The sequence below is a fragment of the Centruroides vittatus genome, unplaced genomic scaffold, assembly GCF_030686945.1.
Source record: "Centruroides vittatus isolate TY-2023 unplaced genomic scaffold, ASM3068694v2 contig_8, whole genome shotgun sequence".
Classification (NCBI taxonomy): Eukaryota; Metazoa; Arthropoda; class Arachnida; order Scorpiones; family Buthidae; genus Centruroides; species Centruroides vittatus.
In genome coordinates, this window is record NW_027122517.1 from 1,565,289 (window position 1) to 1,590,090 (window position 24,802).

Below are 24,802 nucleotides of genomic sequence, written 5' to 3' on the forward strand. Positions count from 1 at the left end.
CAGTGGAGCGGACTATACGATTACTTAGCGACTGGGAACTTACCAAATGACCCAGCCATGTCAGCAGAAATAGTAGGTAAGTCATCCCATTACCGGCTAGTAAATGATGTTTTATATTATAGCCGGAAAACAGATGACACTGGAGGTTACAGACCAGTAATTCCGTACAACTTACGAGAGGATGTATTACAAGAACTACACAATCATCCCACTGCTGGCCACTTAGGTGTACGAAAGACTACGAAAAAAATACAACAACGTTGCTATTGGCCTGGAATGAGAAAGGACATAAAAGAATATGTACTAGGATGCCATACATGCCAGATAACGAAGTTCGACCAGAAGAAAACGGCCGGACTAATGCAAGTCCCCGAGATAACGGAACCAGGGGAAAAGGTAGGCGTAGACATTATGGGACCCTATCCCAAGTCCAACAAAGGTAATCAGTATCTTCTTGTTATGGTGGATTATTTCAGTAAGTGGGTGGAGATTTTTCCCCTGCGGAAGATTACCGCGGAAAATGTGGTAAATTGTATGTATAAAGAATACTTTTGCAGGTATGGCATGCCAAAAATCTTAGTATCCGATAACGGACCCCAATTCATATCTCACCTCCTAGCGGAAGTTTGTAACCGCACCGGAATTAAGCACATCCTGACGACGCCATATCACCCTCAGTCGAATTTTACGGAAAGAACGAACCGCACCTTGGGTAGGATGATTGCGGCATACATCGAAAGGAACCACAAAGAATGGGACACACATATATCGGAATTTGCGCTGGCCTTACGAACTTCAGAACAGGATTCGACGAAATATACGCCAGCTAAACTACATCTCGGGAGAGAGATTGCACTCCCGTGGGACCGTCTAACGGCTTATCCAAGTCGCCCTACGACTATTAGAGAAAAATGGGCAGAATTACAACAGATAAGAAAACAAGCCCGAGACAACGTGCGAACTGCACAACAGAAACAGAGAAGGGCTTACAATTCACGAAGACGGCCAGATACATTCAAGGTGGGTTCATTAGTTGTCTTAAAAGCTCACCCTATTTCTTCTTCTAGCCGACACTTCAGCGCTAAATTGGCACCTAAGTGGTCAGGACCTTACGAGATCGCTAAGATTATCTCACCAGTAGTTTACGAGATAAAAGATCCCCACACTGGGGCCAGCCACGGAAGTCAACATATCGCTAATCTGAAGCGATACACCCTTTTTCCAAAGAGGAAAACTACTACACCCCTACTCGCAACCAATAGGGGCAACGTTAGAGGATCACACTCCGTTACGGGATCGTCGATGGATCACGGAACCCGAGCGCCGTCCATCGCCAGAGCTAGACCGTCTGGAGTCATCCAGCGACGATTACGACCGATGCAACGAGTGGATTACAGACAACTCGCCGGTCTCACCAGGAAGCCGAGAGCCCAAAGATAGAGAAGGAAACCAGAGGTATATATTTTTCTTTACAGATGGTCCTTGACCAAATTAATTGTAATCCAAGGGTCCCTAGAAGGGAAAGGATTTTGGCTACGGGGGGGGGAAGAAAAAAAAAAAACATATTTTTTTGTTTGTTTTTCTCACGATGACGGACTGGAGTAACCACACACTAAAACCATTAACAATGCTAAATTATAACCCGACAATCAGTCCGTAGCGTAAGAAAGATGATAATCATCGTTAGAACAAAATTTTGGGTTAACGTTTCACCCTGCTCACGCCAAATTAGAGCGTGAAAATGGCAACAAACCTTGGAACACGAAATGAGCACATGTCAACAGTTTCCCCTCTATTGTATCATTACGTTAGAATAAAGTTACTAAGCAACGAGTCACTCTCGCTTATGATAAATCATTGTAAGGGACGGATTCCTTTGTAACCTGGCAGCAATTGTAAATAAGGCGCACTACTTAAAAGAAAAAAAAGAGTTGGAGGATTTTGGCAGTAAGTAAAAAGAGAAATAACTTTCTCTTTACTCTAAAGGGGAAGGGGTGTAAGGAACCAAGTCCGAGCGTTATTTTTATTTTACTTTTATTTTGCTTATTATTCTATTTTTGTTTGGGGCTTATGTTTTGTTAGGACGAAGGTTTCCTCACCATTCACCTTCAGTAATTAAACAGAGAAGAATTAAAACCCAACTCACCGACGAAAGAAAAGCGCCATAGGACTCACGCACATTTTCGCGCCCCGAGCGGCAAAGAATAGGTCCGCACCGAGAAGAGGGGGGGGAGAACCCACAAGCACGAAATAAAACTCGCTAAACCTTAAGTAATAAAAACGTCCCGGAAAGAATTGTAACAACAAATAATGTAAAAGGTTAGTGAGTAAACTGTCGGAAAAAGGGCTGCCAGACGATGAAAAACGTTATTGTTAGCATTTAAGTATGTAAATGAGGGGAGTGACCGCATTCAGAATTGTGACGTCACCTCACACTATAAATCCCGAGTCTCAAGTGAAGACGGAGAGGTGAATTCTGATAGCAACGAGCTTGGTGAGCTTCGCAGCAGTAATAGAGGTGTCCGATAGGATCTCGAGTAGTTCCAAGGTGATTTTGAAGTGATTCGAAGTTTGGATCGACAGTCTGAGAAAGTCTTGAGAGTTTAAGGAAATAGGTTCCGAGTATATTGAGGTGACGATTAGGATTTCTAGTTTATAAGAATTATTGTTTTAAGTTAAACTTTTTGGTTTTGTCGGATTCCCAAGGGGATAGAGTTAAGTTAGACATAGATTTGAATTGAGAATTGTCGGGTTGACTTTGTTGAATTTCTTTGAATAAATTATTGTTTGATTTTTACTTAATATTGTACATAGTTATTGCTAAACGATTAATTAAATCTTTGATTTTTTTCTATTGACAAATATTGTCTTTATTTAATTCGGTGCACGCTTAAAGTCCAGGCCTGGCACGCTAACGCGAATCCGAGTAAAGTACCCGGTAGGTTAACGGTTGTTTCCGACACGGTAGAGTCGATAATCGTTGTAAATTAAAATAGTACTTTACAACCATTTTAAATGGCATTAGCAATCTATCAGAAATTTAGGAATTCAACTTTTGTATTGATGATGTATACAAAGTATATAAATTGTGTAATATCGTATAAAATATACAGGTCTAAAATAATAACGAAGTTACATGGCTTATTTGTATTTTTTCAATCTCAGTTAGGCCTAAATCATAATCGCGACATTTTGTCACATAAATCAATATAATCGGCACTATATTTGTTGGTTTTTTATTAATGAATTCAAACAATTATTAGTTAATATGTTACGGAAAATCTTGTAAAATTGACAACATAATTTGTTTAGGTAAAGCTAGACCTTTTTTCTGCAAATTCTTAACAGTCAAATCCACTCTCCGTCGATTACACTTATGAGTTTTTCCAAATTTTGATTTCCGAATAATCATTGTTTTCACACGGGAATGGATTAAAACATATCGGGCTCCCGTGTGACTTGGGTATTTCAAATTGGAGTTCAATTCAAAAGTTTTGCTTTTCTTATTGCTATTCATCTTTCCTCTTGACAATATACAAGAACAATTCAAACAACCCAGATAAAATACTTATGTTTTTAAATACAAGAGGGTAAGCATCTGATAAAAAATGCGAATACACGGTTCACAAAAATTATCTGCAAAAACTCAAAGAATCTTTCGCTCGTGCATATAGGATGACCTAGGAATTTGAAGCCGTGTGATAAAATCAATAAAAACCTCGTCTTATATGCAAGTAAATATGGTATATACAATTGATAAAAATCTCAATAATACGACGTTGGCAGCTTACGCACATTATCAAGACATTCAGGTGCAAAGGGAGCAGGCATCGATCATCAAACCAACATCAAATATAAATACTATGAGATAATTGGAAAGACTGAAGATTTTTAAAGTCACAAAAATACCAGTTGCGTCAACCAGAAAGACGCCAACACCTTGGCTACTGCATGGCTGTCTTTTCATGAAAGTTAATTTTAGTAAGGGACGTTTATTCATCTATTTTTACTTAGTGTTTATTTTATTTCTGTAATTATTTATTTATTATTCTCAACTACAATTTTAGTTATTTATTTATGTATTTATTTTAGAATTTTGGTTATTGTTTATTTTTAAATTTTATGTTCTATTTTCACATTTCATTTCATTGTGATTGAGGAAGATCAGTTAAACCAATCGAAAACATTTTTATTAGTAAATTTCTTTGTTGGATTTTTAAAGATGTGTTTTTCTTGTAGTTTAAAACATTCTATTTTATCCACTATGTTAATTAATTATCTACTGTTTAGAACTGAAACACTAAATTAACACTAAGTATTATTAACTTTTAATTTAAAATACAAGGTACAGTCGAAAAGTTCTAGGACTGGTGACGGGGCACTACAGTTGGCCACATGCAGACTGCGTGACTAGGACATGTGACAGCCATTTAGCTTCCCGCCTAATTTCGTGCCATTATCATATTTAGTTTTTGTTTTTTGCTGTTTGGATTAGATCCATGTTCTTGTTAATTTCATTTCACAAAGCAATGAAAATTGCAATTCTTTTAAGGAACAGTGGGTGTGTGGATATGTGAAATTTTGTTTCAAACTTAGCATGACTGCAGCAGAAAATAAAGTGATTATAGGAGATGAAAGATGGATTTATGGCTATGACACTGAGACCAAGCAACCATCAACTCAGTGGAAAAACTGTGGCACACCTAGATCAAAGAAAGCACATCAAGTGAGGTGAAATCTCAAGAGCATGCTCATTTTTTTTTATGGGAAAGGAATTATTCTTTGAAAATTTGTTCCACAAGACCAAAACATAAATTAAAAGTTTTATATGGATGTTTTGAGGGGTATCTGCATAAAAACAGATAAAAAAGACCAGATTTTTGGAAAACTCAGAACTGGTTGTTGCTTCATGACAATGCTCCTACTCACACAGCTATCTTTATTCAACAGTTTCTTGCAAAATGAAATGTCCATGGTTCCCCACCCCCCTTATTCACCAGAGTTGGCACTGCGTGACTTTTCTATATTTCCACAGCTGGAAAAAGTGCTGCAAGGACAGTGATTTAAGAACATTGATGACATTCAAACGAAATCACAGCGACTGCTTAACAATGTCACAAAAAAGAAAATAAGTTGCAGGAATGTTTAGAAAACTGAAATCTATGTATAGCTGCAAAGGAACTTATTTTGAAGATAACAATTCTCAATAAATTAACATGCATGTCAGATATGTTTTATTGAACCAATCCTGGAACTTTTTGATTGCACCTCATACTTGGATTTTAGTTGTTCTATTTTCAGTGCCTTTATTACTTTCTTTTGACACTGAATGAGCTTTTGTGGCTGCTTTCATTTTTTGTCCATTTGCCTCTCTCCAGCATATATGAACATTTTACGAACATTATATAAAGTATTATATTAATTAAGTTATCAACAACCGTGAGACAGATAATAGTGAAAGCTTATCACACCAATGATGGGCACAAATGCTCAGGAATCAAAGTGAAAACGTTTTAATAAACACAAAAATGACTACATAAGTATGGAAATGAAAAAACCTAAAATGCATTTCAAACTATTTTCCAATAGAAAATAGGTTGAAATGCATTTTGTTCGATTGGTATTAACTAAAGGTTTTAATATATTTAAAATTATACAAGGTAAAAGGTTAACTTAAAAATATGCCTAAAGCTGTACAATATAAAGATGAAAATGCCATTATAACTGTATGAGCAGTAAGCATTATCAGTGCAGACAGGTGTAATAAATCTTCATAACATTGCAGGATGGCATGACATACAGGGTGCTGATACAATACAGTTATAAGTTAGCCATATATTGGTTTACAGTTATGAACATAGAGTTTGTTCATAACTGTAAACCACTAATTGGCTAACTTATAACTGTTTTGTTTACAAAAACACAATCTTTTCATGGAATCCATATTTTGTTTTAATGCAATAAAATGCTTTTTTAGTTTATAGCATCTCATTTTCAGACCCAACTTAACTATTTCAAATTTCAATGTGTGTTTCAGCTGTTTTCTTCAATTACCAGAGGAAATGATAGAGAAAATGGTTGTGTAACACTGGTTAGAACATGTTTAAATTTCAAGGGTCATACCTTTGTGATATAAAAAAAATAAAAATATGGGCTATTTCAACCAGAAAATAAGAGTAACACAATTTTCTTAAAACATAAATTAAAATATTATTGTAAAAATTACAATATGCATCAGAAATGGAGAGGGGGAAGGAAAAGAGCAAGAAGAAGAATGTGTTCTTTCTCAAAAATATTGCAACACTACATTTAAATACAGTTTATTATTTATTACTAAAAATTACTATTATGTACCACACAAAATAGAAAGTTTCCTTTATTTCTGTATTTTTGGTGAAGATTAACAATTGTCTACTGCTTTCTTTATCCTTTACAGCTTCGTTTGATCTTGTCTTATCTTCCAGAATTTTGGTCCCAGTTTGTACTTTGTTCTCCTCACTCTTTAGCACTGCCCGAGCTACATCCATGCCCTGGAAATAATCATTCCATAAAGCAATTTTCAATTTTTATTTGTTTGATCCAATAGAGGAATGAAACATGAATTTCTTCCTTATCATTCTTTTCTTCCACAGCCAAGACCTTTTCTCTCTCTTCAAAACACTTCTTTTGTTTCATCTTGTTGAAGGTTTGATGGGCCTTTTCTTTTCCCCTGGTTTCTCCTCTTTCCGTCATCTCCTTTTCTTTCTGCTAATCTCTAAATGTATAAACTATGCGTACTTATAGCCTATTTATCATAACTTGGCACCTACTGTACACAAAGATTTTGTCCTATTAATCCACTGGAGATTTTCATTGGTCAAATCACAATTGGAAGCAGCTAGACATGTGTTGACTAGTTAAGCCCCTTTCTCTGCACATGTTAAAGTAGGTCAGAGTAGTCACAATTTAAAAATTACTGAGATAATACTTAGAAAAGTTATTATAGCCCTACTTTAACATTTTTATGTAGCCATTTAAATTATTTCCATTGTTTAAATATAGTTTGTCAAACATTATTATTAAATATATATTAAGATTTGCACAAAATATATTTATAATTGTGTAGTTGAACATACTTCAGAATTTTTATCTACACAACTATTTTATTAAATAGATACAAAACAAAACAAAAACGATTCTTGGCAATCCTTCAAAATCATAAGCAAACCTCCAAAGGAAAATGTTACTGTAATGTATGAATTTATGTGATATTTACATAATTAAAAATAATTATAATGTAAATCATCTGTGTCAGAAGATAGTTGCTCAAAGTAATCATTTATATCACTTTCATCACTACTTGTGTTCGACTAAATCAGTTTTTCTACAACAGTTTCCGAAATCTCATCAAGTTCCCACATTCATTGTTGTTCTTTTTCTATATGTTCAATACATTTTCTCCATCGTTCTTCAGTTATTTGCTCAATAGCTTTATTCATTAAAATTTGCACATCCGACAGTTTGAACGTTGTGTTGTGACGTGCAATGTAACTTTTCATATCTGCCCATATCAACTCAATAGGATTTAAATTACAATGATACAGAGGTAAATGTAACACATCTACACCTATTTCTTTGGCCATTTTCATCAATAATATATTTATCGTATTTATGTTTTACTTTTTAAACAATATTCAAAAGTTCTGTTTTCAACATTTTGTTGACATGACGAACCCTATTTTTTCCAACTACAATTTGGAATCTCAATTTTAGCTGAGTGATATAGAGCATTGTCCATGACAACAGCAGCATTATTTTCTAATTTTGACAATAGTTTTTCAAACCATATGATGAATTACCTACTGTAGATAAGGTATTACAGGATGTTAATGATCATCATCATTAACAGCCTGTAATACCTTATCTACAGTAGGTAATTCATCATGTGTGTCAACAAGTTGAGTACGCTTATGGGTTTTCAAAGTAGTTATTATTTTACCATTAGTAAAATATTCTTTATGCATTCTGTGAATGCTCCTTTCTGATATCCCTGTTGTCTTTGCTACCATTTTCACACAGACTTCTGAATTTGTTTTCAGTTACAGAATTAAACAAATTTAATACTATTTGTTTATCTGAGCTCCTCAGTGATTTTCCTTGTCAATGTTTAATGGTATTTACATTTAAGTTTACCATTTTTGTAATTCGACAACACGCAGTTTGAAATAACAACAGTTATTGCAATAAATGGAAAATGAATCAAAACATTATAGTGCGCATGACTGGAAAAAGTTTATTTTTTAATGATTCAGAATATGCAAATATTCATTAAAATAACAATTTAATAAATATGAAATAATTACATTTATAATTATTGCTAAGTAACCAGTATTTAATTAATAATTTTATAAATAACGAAAAACTATTTTCTGTGGACAAATGAGATGCAATGCAATCTCTAATTGATGGACATGGGTTTAAACCAGGGTTTTTCAACCCTTTTTCCCCAATAGGCCAAATTAGAAATTTACATATATTCAGGGCACAAAGATACTTTATATAAATATATGCTTTTAAAAAGTTTAAAATGTAAATATCAAATGTTAATAACAAATATATATAATTAAAAAAAATACTGTATTATTGTCAGTCAAAAAAAAAAAAAAAAAAAAAAAATTCTTACGTGCCGTATCGTCATAGCACGAGAGAATGTTCCTTCAACAAATTAACCGTTTCACAGTAATTTGAATCGGGCGACATTCGATTTATACATTCTAAATCTACACGTTCATTCATTATATTCCTGAAGATGGCCCAGGGTGGGCCGAAAATGTTAGAACAAATGTGAAAGAAATTAACTGGAAGGATTAAGGTTACATTAGAAGAAGTACGTTTATCCAGTATGTTTGGTTGATGTGAGTTGGAAAAAAAAATATTTTTATTTTGTGGGAATATAATTTAATTCAAAGCAATTTTTGACATTGCTTTCCTTTTATAATATTGTCAATATCTGCTTTTATGATACTTGTCTTAATTCTAAGATAGATAGTTGAATTAGAATCACTTGACTTATTTATTTCAACAGTTTTGATGTTTTACATGCACGAAAGAATTGTTCACAACAGTATGTACTACTGCACATGCATAAGTTTACTAGAACCAAGTATATTATTATGACATCAAAGTATATCCAGTGAAATGAGAATTTTATGACATAGTTTATCAAAATAAATGAAAATGTATCTAAAAAATGTGGAGGATCCAGTAGGCCGTAGGCTGCATAAAATATTAAGTAGGCCGTAGTGCAGCCCACGGGTTGGACATCCCTGGTTTAAACGAATAAACAAAGGGAGGTGTGTCTTAGTTCGTTTACAGTCAGTGCCAAGTTATGATAAATAGACTATAGTAACAGTATTTATTGATACTTACTAAATGTACTTTGTACTGAATGCTTTCAATCCATCAGAAGCTGATGTAAGACCACTGATAGAAGCTTTGCTCAAAGTTTTCTCTCGGAAGTTAGTTTTGCTGCTTTATGAAAAATCCTCTTCCAATATCTGCATTTCCATAGGCAATGATAAAGGCTATCTTGATCAGTTTCACCAGTAATGGATACTTTAGGTATCCAACAAAATTAGTACTAGATTCTTTTTAGATCATTGGAAGTAAGCAAAAAACAAGAAGCACAGAATTGCTGTAGAGAACTTATCAAACAGAAATGTCAGCTGATTAATCCTATATGATAAGTTCTCTACAGCAATTCCAACAAGTGCTTCTAGTGCTTCCAACAATCCTACAAAATTCTTTATATTTAAAATATTCCTGCAATAGAAATCTATCTAAATGTGTTTAATGTGATCTCCAACTTTCTTGATAACAATTTTAGGAAATTAATCCTAATTAATAGTTTCTGTTCATTTTCTAGGGTATCAGCATCAATGGTTGAAGGAAGCTTTCTTGCTTTAGTAGACTATGATTCATTATGAGCAGTTGCCTTCATACAATGACAGTTTTGAAAAACTGAGTGCTGAAAAGATGTATCATTTGTACTAAATTTTGAAACACATTTTGATAGAAGCTTCATGTTCCTCAAATTGCTGCTGTTTGCTTCTTTGTCATCAAATTAATCATAGCTACATGACCATACCCAAAGTCAACTGTCGTAATTTTTTATTTCTTTATAATTCTGTGCGTTTCGGGGTTTCTATTAAATCTTTTTTCACAAATCTTTATAGCAATAAAATTGTAAGATCACTCCAATGATCATAAAAAATGTGAATCAATATTTTTTTGTGAAATATGATGAAATTAAACCTAACTCCTGACTTCAGAAAATACAGCTACATTAAGCTTTCTACTATCCTCACATAACTTTTAAATAACTTATTGACAGAGATAACATAACTTTCAGTTAAAATGAAGGAAAACATTTAAACTATTCTTGAATAGCTTTCCACTGTTCCAGAAGTCTTATTATTGCAGGATACAGACTGAGCCGTTGTGGTCTTCCAGAAATTAAGTTCCTAAAACATGGATAATGTTTCTGAAAAAGCAAGTTTATTTTGGCATTTAATGAAATATTTTCTTCTGGCAGAAAGTTTAAAACATGTCTTTGGAGAATTTGCCCAACAAAAGCTCCAGTAGATGTTCTTTTGCATTACAATGCACGACCACACACCAGTGCACAAACCACTCATGAGGTTGCAAATATTAGATGGAAAGTCTTGCCTCATCCATCACCACAAAGTCCTGACCCATCAGACTACCATCTGTTTGGGCCACTAAAGGAAGCTCATTATGGACATCACTTTGAAGATGATGAGATTCTGAAAAATTTCACAAGCCAATGGCTAAGGACAGTGATTTTTACCATGCAAGATTATTATTAAAATGCTGTGTTAATTTCACTAAGTTTTCTTGTAAAATAAGAGAGACAAAATAGGAGGCATTACTTTCTGACTGACCCTCATGTATATCATCCATAACAAAATCAACCCAATTTGCCCAGAGAGAAAGAGAGAGAGCACACATGCTAGAACAAAATATATTAAGAATATTAATCGGAATAAAACTCACCTGGACCCGCAGCAGCATATTTTGTGGTCGAGAAATTTCTTGTTCCAACTGAAGCGCATGGTAAAAATTTAGATGGTATCTGAAAATTAACATTGACAAATAAATATTCTTAAATTTATATATTTTCTGACAATAAATTAAATCAGTTAAAAATATATTCATTCAATAAAATAAATTTATAAAAACCTTTCGTTATAAAAAATATTCATAATGAATTAAAAGCAATTATTTATTTCCCACCCATTTCAACAACTGAGCAAACTACAAACTTTGAGAGAAACAGGCTTACTGGTGGATGAATGGATAAAACCACCAAACACCAGTATTCAATGGTGGCTTTGTGTCTTGCCAATGGGCTTGCCAAGTGGCATTTTCTGGATTTTCTTTACATATCTAACACCTAAACAGGAGCTGGTTTCCTCAGTCTCAGCTTCATTGCCTCATTTCCAAGGTGAATGTCTCCTAGGAGACATTCACCTTGGAAATGTGCCCATGTTTTCATTGCCTTTTCCCCATCAATCCAATAAGAATAAAAAGCCAAAAAATAATTGTTTTTGGTTTCTTATGAAAAATAAATAAATGAAATAATTTGTTAAAATAAGATGAATAATTTTGTAGTGTTTTATTATTGAGCAATTATTTTAAGTTTTGAATTTCCTACTCCTCATTTAAGTTGTTAAAAAAATGGTGCTTTCTGGTTAGCAGGATGCCAGTCAATAGAGGTGATCAAAATTGTGAATTCGTGTGAAATTTTCTAAGTTACAACAGATTAGTTGTTTTCAGTGAAAAAGGAAGCAAATTTACTATTTCTGTGAATGGGATTTAAAAATTTACAAAAGTTGATTGTGACATTTAACACTTGTGGAACATTTACATTAAGTTTGACGAAACGATTAGCCTATTTACGTGCCTATGTCGGTTTTCGAATGAAAATTCATTTTATTATACTTCATTTGTTGTTGTAAATATTTATAAACATGAAATACATTATTAATATTGATATTGTAATATTTTTTGTTGGTTTTTTAAAATTTTTTTTACATTTATGACAATGCGATGTCATTAATTTTGTGCGATTATGCAAAGTGTTTTGTGCATTGGTGAGAAGTGCAGTAATTTAGCCTAATTTCATAGTGAGTAGTGTTTGTGGAGCTTGTTTCTCTCTTTTCTAGTTACTTTTTTAAAAATAACTGAAAATGGAATATACATTATGGAATATTCCTCACAACGAAGAGGTGTTATTTCAAAAACACTGAATATTCCCTACCAAAAAGACTGTGCATGAATAAACACCAAATGTCTTTGTATTTTTGTTCATCAGAAAGTCCAAAATTGAGATGTCACGTAAGAACGTGTCATGAAAAGGGCATTAGAACTGACAACTGGTTTGTAGGATCCCGCATATCATTTTTAAATGCTGTGTGTTTTATCTATTTATGGTCATGTGAATTATCATCCTGTGAATTTTATCAAATGCAACTAGGCCTAAATCAAAATACTACTGTGTACTGGAACAGTTATATGATCTATGGATTATTTAAATGGAGAAATAAATTACAATGTTGTACCTCTCGTCACCACTTACAGTCCTATTTCATTGAATTTATGTGGAGAAGACAACATTGTAAACAGGAAGCCTTTACAGCTACATTATGCTACATCTCAAAATTTATGCCACCTAAATGATATGCCACAGTTAGAATACAGAAACTTTTCCTTTTTTATATCATAAGTTAAAATTCTTTGTATTTATTTAATTTATGTTTATAATTAGATTTATTTAAAAATTGCAAAATAAAAGTTCATTATTGCAAAAATCAGTAGGAATTTCAATGGTGTCCTGCTAACCAGAAAGAACCAAAAAATAAAAATAAATAAATAAATGAAAGGAAAAAAATAAATAAATGAAATTGCTTCAGTGAAATTTTTCCTATTACAGTAAAAGTAATATTTTTAGACATTCCTGTTCAGACTCAGCAGCAACAATACTCAAGGATAAAATATTTGTCAAGCAATTAAAAAAATGAATTCAGATACTTGTTAAAAGAAAAAAAGTTAGAATTTCAAATACCCTCTTGTTAAAAAGGAAAATTATAAAAAACATAGCAACAAATTGAACCTTAAAAGAAATTCCAACATAATCTATTGCAAATTTTAACATTTTTGATCTTCACAGATCTTCCTCAGGATTCTTTAAATTAGAATGTGAAAATGGAACATTTTAATAATAATTTATACCAATTAAATCAAATTTAAATCTCTTCAAGATAATTTTTTCAATTCGACTGTTCTCTTTGGTATATTCCAGACTTGCAGAGTTTGAGCTATAATTACAGAAAATTATGATACATATCTAACAAATTTCAAATACATAGTATATTAAGCCCAACTTGCTTTAAATCTAAATGTTTAGGTGAGAATGGGGTCTCTTTCAATCCCACTCCAATGACACCAGAATGTAAACTAGGGGGATTGTTTCAAATAATACTAGAATAAAATAAGATAAACATACATAAAAAGATCAATAGTTTGACCATATAAAATTATCAACTTCTAGATCTCAAATTCTACCTTGAAAATGAGTTTACAGTGTATAAATATATATATAATCTGACATCTGTGCATGGTAAGTACAGAGTCACTTAATTCATGGAGTTACACTCAAAATCTTGGGATGATAATCGCTAATCTGTTCAGTACTTGGTGAGTGCACCAAAAATGAGAACAATGACTAGAGCATGGCTAGAACATAATAAAGCAGTGGCTAAGAGCCGGGCTAAAAGGTGACCTTTGCCCTTTTATATGAAATTATATCCAATAAGATTATTGAGATGTCATGCCATACTTCTGTCAAGAGAAGGAAGTTGGGTGACTGAACAATAGTTTGGGCAGGTTGCTGCTCTGAAACTACTCTTTTGGGAGGAACTAAATGTCCTTCTTCCTGAGTCAGTCAAAGACTGATAATCATTCTATCAAGTTAAAATTTTGACAAATATTTCTTCTAAATCTCAGATTCTCACTGATACATTCTTCTCTGACAATTTTAACAAGAAATATTAATTATAAAAAAAAAGCACTTCTCTATTACTGGAAACACATTAATATCTAATCACAGAACCTCTTCAGCATCCAGTAAAATGCAGATGATGAAACAAATGTTTTCAGAATCCACCTGATTCCAGTTTCAGGTTGAAATTGTTCATTTCTAATTGGAATGCACAGAACACTTGATTATTTGCTGTTCTCTCAATTAGTTATATGTTCTCAATGTGCTATATGGTTTTTAATAAACTTAGCATAAAGTTGCTATTGAGAACAAATCATATAGGAACACTCCTCTTGATGGAAATGGTAATTTTTTTATTTTCTATAATTTACAATGGATATGCATTTGGGGCTTTATGCCCCTCTTCAGTCCTTATGTATATTGGTGAATAATAGCTACTAAGAACATTTCCTAAGGCTGAAACAACCCTTGGTACAATAAGCACATATTACATAATTTGAATATAAGCTAAACAATTTATCTTATTATGGTGGATTAATCATCTTACACTATATACTTTTCAGAAAAACATCACAAGTGTATATATACACACAAACCTTTTGTTTTAGTATGTTTGTCATATTAAAAAGTTCTCTGGAAAAAAGTTACATGTTTTATAAAATGTTATATTTTATGCTTCTTAAAGGAAACAAATGAAGCAATAATTTTCAGTAGTATTTTCATGACATATATACACTACATAGTTAATTTATTTGGAATGTATATTATACAAGATCTCTCACACATAGCAAAATGGGAGAAAAATTATTACAACACTGAGATATGAACAAACTTAGAATATGATCCATTCGTAACTCAAGATGTTTTTTCATTACATCAACAGTTCACTAAAGCATTTTTCTCAACTGGTTCTCCATGAAGATTTGAACAGTACTTTGCATCTTTGCATTACCATTATTCAATAAAGTTACTTATTACTTGCACTTAATTCATATACATTTAGAGCTTGCATAACTGAGGAAGCACCAGTGTTCCAGCATTCTCAAGAGATTGAAAAACATCATTGTAGTGTGAGAATTGTCCATCCTCATTAAGTCATAAGGTTCAAGCCATCCAGAAGCACTAATTGAATCTGCAATACTTTGGTATCAGTATTGTATTTTAATTTGCAATTCCATATTATTAATACTGCATGCAGGCAAGATTTACTGACAATATTGAATGCTTTTTGATCAATATCTAACTCTTCCTATTAAACTACAGCAAAACCTGAAAGAAATACTCCCTAAGATAGAAACTCATGCTGGAAATTTTGTTTATTACCATAAATTTTTTCCCGCAAAATAACTTGTCTAAGATAAAGCTGTAGAACATGAAAAGCTGTAATGTTATATCTTTGCTACTAATTTGAACAGTTAGAACCTGTGCAAAACAAACTTATATGCTAACACAAACTAAAGTTAAAATGATTGTTGTTTGATATTAAGTTCACTTTCTTCTTATTTTGCATTAAGGTTGTGGAAATTTTGCAAATAGAAAGTATAACTAACTCAAACTGTCAAAATACATTTCTATTTATTAATTTTAAACCTAGTTTTTTTAAAAAAATTTTTCCTTGTTATGGCATGTCACAGATTGTCAATAATCAATATGTAGCCTATTTGTAACAAGCCACTGAAAATTCTTTACTTGTCAGAACCTGTAATATATGGAATAATTGCACTTACGCTGTCTTAATTTTTAACCAAGCCCAGTAGCTTCAATAACTGCATAATGCCAGGTTGTGCAAATTGGAGACAAGGATACAAACGAGTACGAAGTATGCAAGTTTGAAGTTTTTCTTCATAAACCCGATTATTAAGGACAAACGAACTGCCAAATTATTAGGCTGTAAGCTTGATGTTTCTATTAAAGCAGCCCAGGTAAACAAATCAAGAATACTAGAAAGCAAAAGTACTACAATCTTGAAAACGAACTAGAAATCTTCCAGGCTACAGACGAAAAAACACATAACATCTGTCTTCTCTTAAATGCATTAAACACGATTCCACTCGCATCAATTGAATCGGAAAGGGCATTCACGGTAGCGGGACTTTTCATTACTAAAATAAGAATTAGATTGAGTGATCACAATATTGACCATATTTGCTTTTTAAAATCTTATTATGAAAATTTACAATAATATTTTGTATTATGTTTTATTTAAATATTCAAAATTACCTTCTAACTTAGAAATTTGATCTAAGTTCATTTTATTTTTTAAATTTTCAACTCAATTCAAAGGCATTTTTGTTGTTGTATGCAGTTTCCAGCAAACTTCAATAAATTTTTTCTATTTGTAAAAATTTCTATGTAATTCAAAGATAATTTTTAATATATATCTTACACAGCATTATTAATATGATTTTGGAGGTTGCTGAACATATTAAATTACTTTAAAAAATGAAAAATAATTACATCATTTGATTTCAAGATATTTTGTATATCTTAAAATTAATTAATTCTATCCCAGAATCCCGGGAAAGTTTATTTTTATCCCAGAATCCCAGGACAAGCAAAAGTCTGGGAAATAAGAAACCCTAGTTGTCACGTCATTCCACCATCTTCCAGAAGTTTAATAATAAAGTAATTGATCGTGCACTTAATTGTATGACAAGTTTAAACTGTTTTTTACTTCAGTGCATTCCTTATTGCATTTTGCTTCCCTGAGCCGTACACAACTTTAACCATTATCATATATATGGGTTATGGTTAAAGTTTATTGGGTTCTGATCTAGTCTTAATGCTGGTCAGCCTAATAGTTTAACATCTTTACTTTAGATGATAGATACCAATATAAATGGATTATCCTGATATTACAACCAATCTTCACCTATAATACTTTCTTCAATCAGTAATACTTTCACTATTAAATTATGTAATATTTTGAATTCATTCTTCCATTGACAACTTTCAAGCATTTTGTCAAAATCTGTTTTCCAAATGTGATCCAAATCATAACATATGTACCACCCTAAACTCTTTTTAAACAATTGTGATTCATCTCTAAGATTGTGCCAATAATTGTGAACTCCAAGTTTAATTCATCAGAGAATATAACTCCCAATTAGTGTGGTTTATAATGTGTTATTGAGAAAAATTATGATCATCAGTGAAGTGTTATGATTTCCAAGTGAGTTGCTTCATTCCTCTCATATACAGCCATGATCAAAAAGTATTGAGAATGATTCAATAGTATGCAAGATTTGAATTTATCCATTAAAATCATTCTTTTTGGTGCACCAGTAATGCTTTTGTGAAATTTGTATCATCAAAGTAATGCGATGGGACGAGAACGATCTTTTATCTTTGTCTCACAAGCCCAAGCAACGTTTTGTTTTTTTCTTTTGCAGTTTCATTATTATAAATGAACATTTTAGTTACTAGGACCATTATTTTCATCACCAATCTCAATTCCACACACACTCAAAACCCCAAGCAACAGCTTGCACACACCAGCTAGTATATGAATAATAACTAAAATTAAGAAACTAATTTGGATGTCGTCAATTTTTACTAATATTGAAATTTGCCTAAAGTGGCAATATCTATGCTATTTAAATATTTTTTTTTTAATAATCATACTTATTAAATTCACATAATAGTATTTTCAGACAAGTAAAATCTATTTCTCTGCATAATTATTAGTCAAGATATTTACTACATTTTCAGATAAGATTCTTGTCAGCCGAAACAATCAGAACTTCGTTGCTTCGACCATAACAAAATCTCTAAATTTCAAGTTACTCCGATTCAAAATACACATTTTCAATTTTGGAACAAGAGGGAATAACAACGGTATCGAACCCACGCAAAAGTTCCTCCCATTTTTGGTGCTAGACGGCATCGCACTGCAAAACCAAAATATTATCTACTCCACACGTGCAAAGTTTGACGTACCACGGGAGGGATTTCGGCGAGCACCCGAGAAAAAAAAAATCTCGTCGCTCGGCCGTCGTCCGTAAATTTCGTCAAGAATTAACGGCAGAAAATAACGAGCATTTTCGACACGTGCTTTTTTTTATTTCCAAAGAGGCAAAAACGCTCCGCAGAAGCAAAAGAAGACACGCGCCACGTGCCGTCGACGACCACAAGTGCCATTAGCAAATCGGAAAGTTTAGCAAGAACAATTTTAATCTCGACAGGAAGGTCGGACGGTAAAAACTTTACTTCCCCGGAAGACTCGAAAAACACCCGAACGAGTTCCTTGGCCGGAAACCTCGGAACTCGAGCGAGGGACGGCGCAACCGCCGGAGAGACGGAGAAAGGCGGCACAAGGAAACGGCACACGCCGCATCAATTAAACGTAACTTTTAGTAAAATTTTTGTTCGATTTTTGTCAAAAGACGAGACAAACTTTTGCATCGACCCAATGCGTATACCATTTAGTACATTCAAATAATAAAGGTTACGTTTCAAATAGATCGTTCTATTTTGACAAATTTTAATTCGAAAACATCCCCAGAGGTTACTTATTCTACTAGGAGAGTTTTCCAACTTTGCAATTCGTCATTACCACCCACCACGTCTAACCAAGTTCCGACAGAGGCACTTCCCAAACAAACGAGCCGGAAGCCACTTTAGAAAACCGCCAATGCCGAACCGGACGACGCTTTTTAATTTCACTAAATATATTTTCGGACTTAATTTGGTATTTTTCCATTAATTCTGAAATGTTCTCTTAAAAACATACCAATACTTGGCAAAATTATTTTTATATCGTTATATCTTTCTATCCATAAACTGCAGGTGTAACACAGGTTTTGCATTAGTTTTCCTGCAAAAGCAAAAAAATCAGAAATGAACTTAAAATTCCGCTTTCTCGCCACTCCATTAGCATTTCCCGAACTCAGATAATACAGAGCTAAATTTCCTACAAACCTATATTAAAAGCTACATTTTATAATTAAAAATCTTAAAGCTCTACTTAATAAGCTTACATAAGATACTGTTTAAAGTAGTTAAAAGCAAGGAGAAACGAGAAGAGAACGAAATATTGCAGTTATTAATAACTGCAGCATCGAAAATAAATACGTCGATTGAAATATTTTGTTAATTTCTTTTCTCGAAGACACACGCTAAGTACCGTAAGTAGACGATTTACCTTCGGAACGTTTTTGGGTAATTGTTTTATAACGAAACTGGCCAATCGAGCCGAGAACAGAGACATTTTGCAGATTTTCGCCGGCCTCCCCGTGCAAACAAGATGTCGACCTTTTCGTCCCCGACAACTCTCGCACGCCGACTCTCTTCTAATTTTATCCTTTATTTTAATACGAAAGTGGACGTAGGTTATTATTTACCTTTACAATTGTAATATTAAAATATTACATTAACAGAATATCTTGGTTTAATTAACGAAAAGATTATAATTTAGTTGTCGAGAGTAGATTCCACCCAGCGATCTATTTATAAGAATTTTATGGCAAATTTTATATCGATTAAATTAAATAAATTAGAATTGAATTTATCGATTTATTATCGGTAAATTAATTTTCGACAAGATAAAGTTTAATCCGGGTTATTAAATTAATTAATTATAAATTGAATAAAGCCAAATAAAACGTTTCAGTGTTGCCAGAGAATTAACGTTTCAGCGAGTGAATTAACCTGTATATAAATTCAAAAGACTCGAAATTCGAATTATAAAATATTTATAAAATTTAACTGGTTAACAGTCATTAGTTCGTTATTATCTTTAATTTTTTGCCTAAATAGTAAATGCGTATTTTTTGCTGAACGCGTTGAACTCGTCCATCGTCCGACTCGTATAGAGCAGTTCATCCGTCATGGGCGTAGAAAACCACCGTTTTAGTGCTCAGAGGAAGCAAAGAACTTAAACTAAACATATATGGTGTATTAAAAACCATTTAGTACATTTACCTTGGACTTTATCCATGACCTTTCTGATCCCGACTCTGATATTTAATTATTTGCTTTTTGATCGGGTCGAATCACGTAAGCAATTAAAACTACCACCGATCATAAATCATCGGATAGAGTATTGTCTATTGCTGCCATAGATCCGGATTCGAATCCATCGGGAATATTGTAATTTATCTCGATTAAGGAAGTAAGGATGGATCGAGTCCACTCGTAATAGACATAATTGATGCCAGCTATGGGAAAAACTAAAACAATTTGCTACTCTTAATTATTCCAAAAAAGAGTCGCGAGTACTCGTACTAAAATCATATAAAATATTTTAAGTTTGCGCCTATAATTATGAGAAATATCTTCGAAGTAAGAAATAAACTTCGCATTCAGAAAACAAGTTTGACTTAAAGAGTTTGGAAAAGTAATTTATTTCGAATTTTTAATATATTTAGAGAATTGGTTGGGTAAATTTTGCTAATATATTTTTAAAAGGTTAAATTTATCCTCTTGGCTTTTAAATATTTCGAAAAGTTACTCGCAATTCCTGTTTATCTGTCTTCTGACCGGTCTTCTTGGCCGTTTCGTTGGACGTTCCACCAAAAGCGTATTGCAAAGTAAACTTGCTGGCGATTTCGTTTGCCAGATTTTCCGAATTGCGCCTGTTCGTCTCGTTTATTTCTTCTTCCAACTGCTCGATGCTTCTCATGACGTTTCGAATGGAACGAGCATCTTTTCCTTTAGTGACGGAGATACTCTTTTCGTCCTCCCGCTCGTCGACCGTTCCTTTCGCATCCAAACAGACTTTATCGTCTTCCGACACCTGACCTACGGCCGTCATTTGCAGTTGGGCCAAGAAATATTCTTTGGATTTTTCCACGTATCTCGGGACAACGCATACGTTCGGTTTCTCTTCGTTTTTCTGCAGAGTTTCCAGTTCTAAATTGATCTCGCGCGCCATATCGCTGCTGTTTACTCCACCGTCGAGTCTTTCCGACGAAACGCGAAACTTAATTTTCCTTGTTATTTTATTTTCGTCCTCTACGAGTTTTTGTTCCACGTTTTCGGAAATTTCTTTCTGTTCCTCGAAAGATGGCGTATTTCTTCCGGTAACTGCGGCCGTATCGCGAGTATCCGTAAGTACTTCTTTCTCTTTATCGACAGCCGAAGGAATTTGGTACGTCGGAACTTCGGAGTTTTCTTCGTCTACTTCGTCTTGTATATCGACCACGTTCTTACATTCGGATTTTTGTTTACTCAGGACAATTTTTTGAATGGTTTCTTGTAAAGATTTATCGTCAGATTTTGTTACTTTTATGAACTGTATCGATTCTTTACTAAGAAATTGTTTTTTACTGTCCGAAACGAGTGAACTGTCGATTGGATTACAATCCAGATACGCGGAACTCTCGTCGGTAGAAGAAGAGGTTGTAGGAAGAGTATTATTTTCTGTATCGTCGACCTCGATCTCTGACGACTCCGATTCCAATTCCTGTTCAGAAATCTCGTTTTTCTTCAAGAAACGGCGGAAGCGATGGTGGGTAGATTCCAACCGATCAATTTTGGATTTCAAATAATACAGGAAACCGCCGATCAGCACTTCCACCAAACATCTGACGGCGGAGATGACGCATAAGGTCAAAGTGGATCCTCCCGAAATCTCGTCAAACATTCTTTATTATTTTCTTAATTTTTTTCTTTTCATAACACAGCAATAATGATGACAACAACGAAGATTTTATTGTTGAGTAATAAACGAATAATGTTCTCGAAAACAAAACAGAATACAGAATGTAATAACGTAGATTTTTTCTATAATTGTGTTATGGAAACATGTCGTGTTAATGCGTAATTTTTTCTGTAAAACTACTGCTTATCACATTATGCGAAAGAACGGTGTGATTAAACGTTACGGACGTGGAGAAAACCCGGAAAACTCCACGTGGCCAGCCCGTCCTGGTCAGGACCCAACCCACGAACGAACTATTTGTGGGCCCATTCCTTCGTAAATATTCGATTCTCACCGTTGTCCGTTGTCCGTCTGTCATATTTTAATCTCGAGAACCGTGTCAGATAAATTAAATTGAAGTCCAGATATGGGAAGCTTAGGAGCGGGAGACCCCGGATTAACGATATAAATCTTACGAACTTCCGATGCAAACCGGAAATCACGTTATTTCGGTTTAAAATTTTTCCTCCAAAAGGAGTTACGTGACTGGCACGACTGTTGCTAACGGAAAAGTATAATGCGCAGAGAAATCCACTACTAATTTGAGGTAAAGAGCATATATTTTAAATCAAATAAATTAAAAATATGATTAAAAATGTCATCCCGGCATTGCGACCACGTCACAATAAATATTTGCTCGTTTTGTTTAGAAAATAAATTTTTTACGTACCTAAAAGATATTAAAATTTCACAAACTGAATTTATGCTATTTCATAAATTCGCATCGAAACTCGCTCTTAAGGTAGAAGTCACCGGTGAGAATCGAATATTTACGAAGGAATAGGCCCACCGGTAGTTCGTCGGTGGGTTGGCGCCTGGCCAGAACGGGCCGGCCACGCGGAGTTTTCCGGGTTGTCTCCACGTCCGTAACGCCCGAATAGGGACTAGTTACCCTTAGAAAGACTTCCCGGAAGGCATTCCCCCTAGGCGGATGGCCCAAGTGTCGCGTTGCCGTAACTTAACCAAACAAAACGAACGAATAATCGATCTAAACGATTTTGAAAGTTATTTCTAAAATGAAAGACCGAGTTAAACCGAAGCGACTCGAAATTTCAGTCGATCGACTAATTTTAAAATAACCAAGGCAATAAATATAGTTTAAAACCTATTAACGATTCCTTATCGTTAATACTTTATGTCAAAAATATAAATTTTATAGAAGTAAACAGACTTTGCTGAATTTTATTCGAGCGTTCATTTTTTAATTACGTTCAAATCGTGTTTTGTGGGTAATTAAATCGATGTTTGACGAACAAAATTGATAATAAATTACGACGTGCAGCGGTCAAATGTATTTCATTTTTATTATTTATTTTTGCTTCTAATTAAAAATTTTCTTCTTCGCGAGTTATTTAAATTATACGTAGGCTATTTATGTATTTCTATAAAAACCGTATAAAATCGGATGCAATTGACACCGGTACAAACACTGGTAATCGTATCGTTGTTCTCGCAAATTTTCAAATTAATTGCATTAATTAAAAGATGTAACTAAAACATAATGAGTTTAAATGTCTGACATTATTTTTAAACAAATAGATTAAATAGAAGTAGAGTAATGTAAATATTACGTCTCAGTTTCATTCATTCTCGATTTATCTATTTTTCTTTGACGTCGCGTCATTTGTGTGTCGAAATCACGTCACTCGACAGAACAAATACAGCTTTAGTAGGAATCGCTCTTCCTCTACTCGAGATTACAAAATAGTTTTACCGTTATTAAGTTAAAAATATTCCGGGCCCTTTCCTCGATCGCGGGCACGATCTAACTGACGACGAGCGTAGAAAAAATGGCCATCTTAGTCTCATCGTCCATCGGGCGGAGAGTAATAAAACAAACCGGCGCGTTTTGATCGGGGTGTGTCCAAAGAGATGCCGCAGCCTTCCGTCGATATCGAGACTCTCAGTTTTGTGACTTTAAAATAAAAATAAACATAATAACGCGTGTGGCGTAATTTCGATTAAGTAAGATTAGATAACTTTTTCTCCCCGCGGTGTCCGTAAATCCGCCCGGAGTAGCACCCGTATTCTCGAACTTCCGAATATCCACCGGTTCTGGTTATTATCAAATAGTTAATGTAATTCGTTACCGAAATAAACACTTTCGTTTCTCGTCGGTGTAAATGTCCGAAATGTCGAGGTAAACGAAGCGTAAATCGCGACATTCCTTTTCCGTCGGAGACGAACGAACGAATCTTTGCGAGACTCGGCACTCGCTTATTGGTGGAGGAGGACGCTTTTCATCGGATTACGTGGTCGGATCGTTATCGAGAAAATAGATTTATTAATTCTTGAACCGCCGTCGGGCTACGGACGTGGACGGACCTGCAAATTTCATTGGTAAAAGTTCTTTTTATTTGCACGAAGAATTTGTTTTTAAATTTTCACGTAATAATATAAAATTTCGACATTACCGATTAAAAATGTTTGTTTTTATAAAGTATATTTAGACACTTTTTCCAACGAGTTGATTTTTACTTTTAATATAGATTAAGTTTACATTTATTTTGAAATACTTTTAAAAACCATCGCCCATCGAAATTCATTCTCTTCGTTGTGACAACTAACACAAAATAAGCCTCCGTGATTTGGTTTCTGGAAATGTTTCGGTCTTACTGACAGATTTTGTTTCAAAGTTTCTTAAAGTAAATTCATTAAGTATACATTTAAAAATATGTAAAATCGTTAGCATCGAGTAAATTTGTTACCCAAATTTTAAATAGATTCCTCTTTTGTTTGTTGAACGAGTCTCGAGTCCCACCAATACGGTGTACCTTTTTCTAGTTAGTGGCGCGAAAGATCTACGCGTTATTGGTGAAACTTCAGCCTCCATTGTAAAAATAGTTTATATACTTGATACGATACGACGATTGCAAATTAGATTTATTTCATCGTAAGTCATTCGAAAAGAACCCTCTTCGTACATCTCTTCGTAGTGTTACTCTCTTTGTATCGATATATGCGAATATAATTTTTTATTATTATTAATTTATGTAAAAAGTAACGACTTTAAAAACTTTTTTTCGCTACTTTAGATCCCGTGTAATTTAATTTCATAAATTTTAATTGTGTAGAGATTTAGATCTTAGAGTTACCCC

General features: G+C 33.6%; 1 protein-coding gene across 1 annotated transcript in view; it reads right to left on the bottom strand.

The window, feature by feature from the left end:
• Positions 1-19,354, bottom strand: part of blw (ATP synthase subunit alpha blw, mitochondrial) — a 35,557-nt gene extending 16,203 nt beyond the window's left edge. Inside the window, exons 1-2 of the mRNA XM_067278437.1 lie at positions 19,206-19,354; positions 11,056-11,134 (exon numbers count right to left, since the gene is read on the bottom strand). Of these exons, the coding sequence (XP_067134538.1) occupies positions 11,056-11,134; positions 19,206-19,271 (145 nt within the window). The 5' untranslated portion in view covers positions 19,272-19,354. The remainder of the gene's footprint in view (positions 1-11,055; positions 11,135-19,205) is intronic.
• Between the last annotated feature and the right edge of the window lie 5,448 nt (positions 19,355-24,802).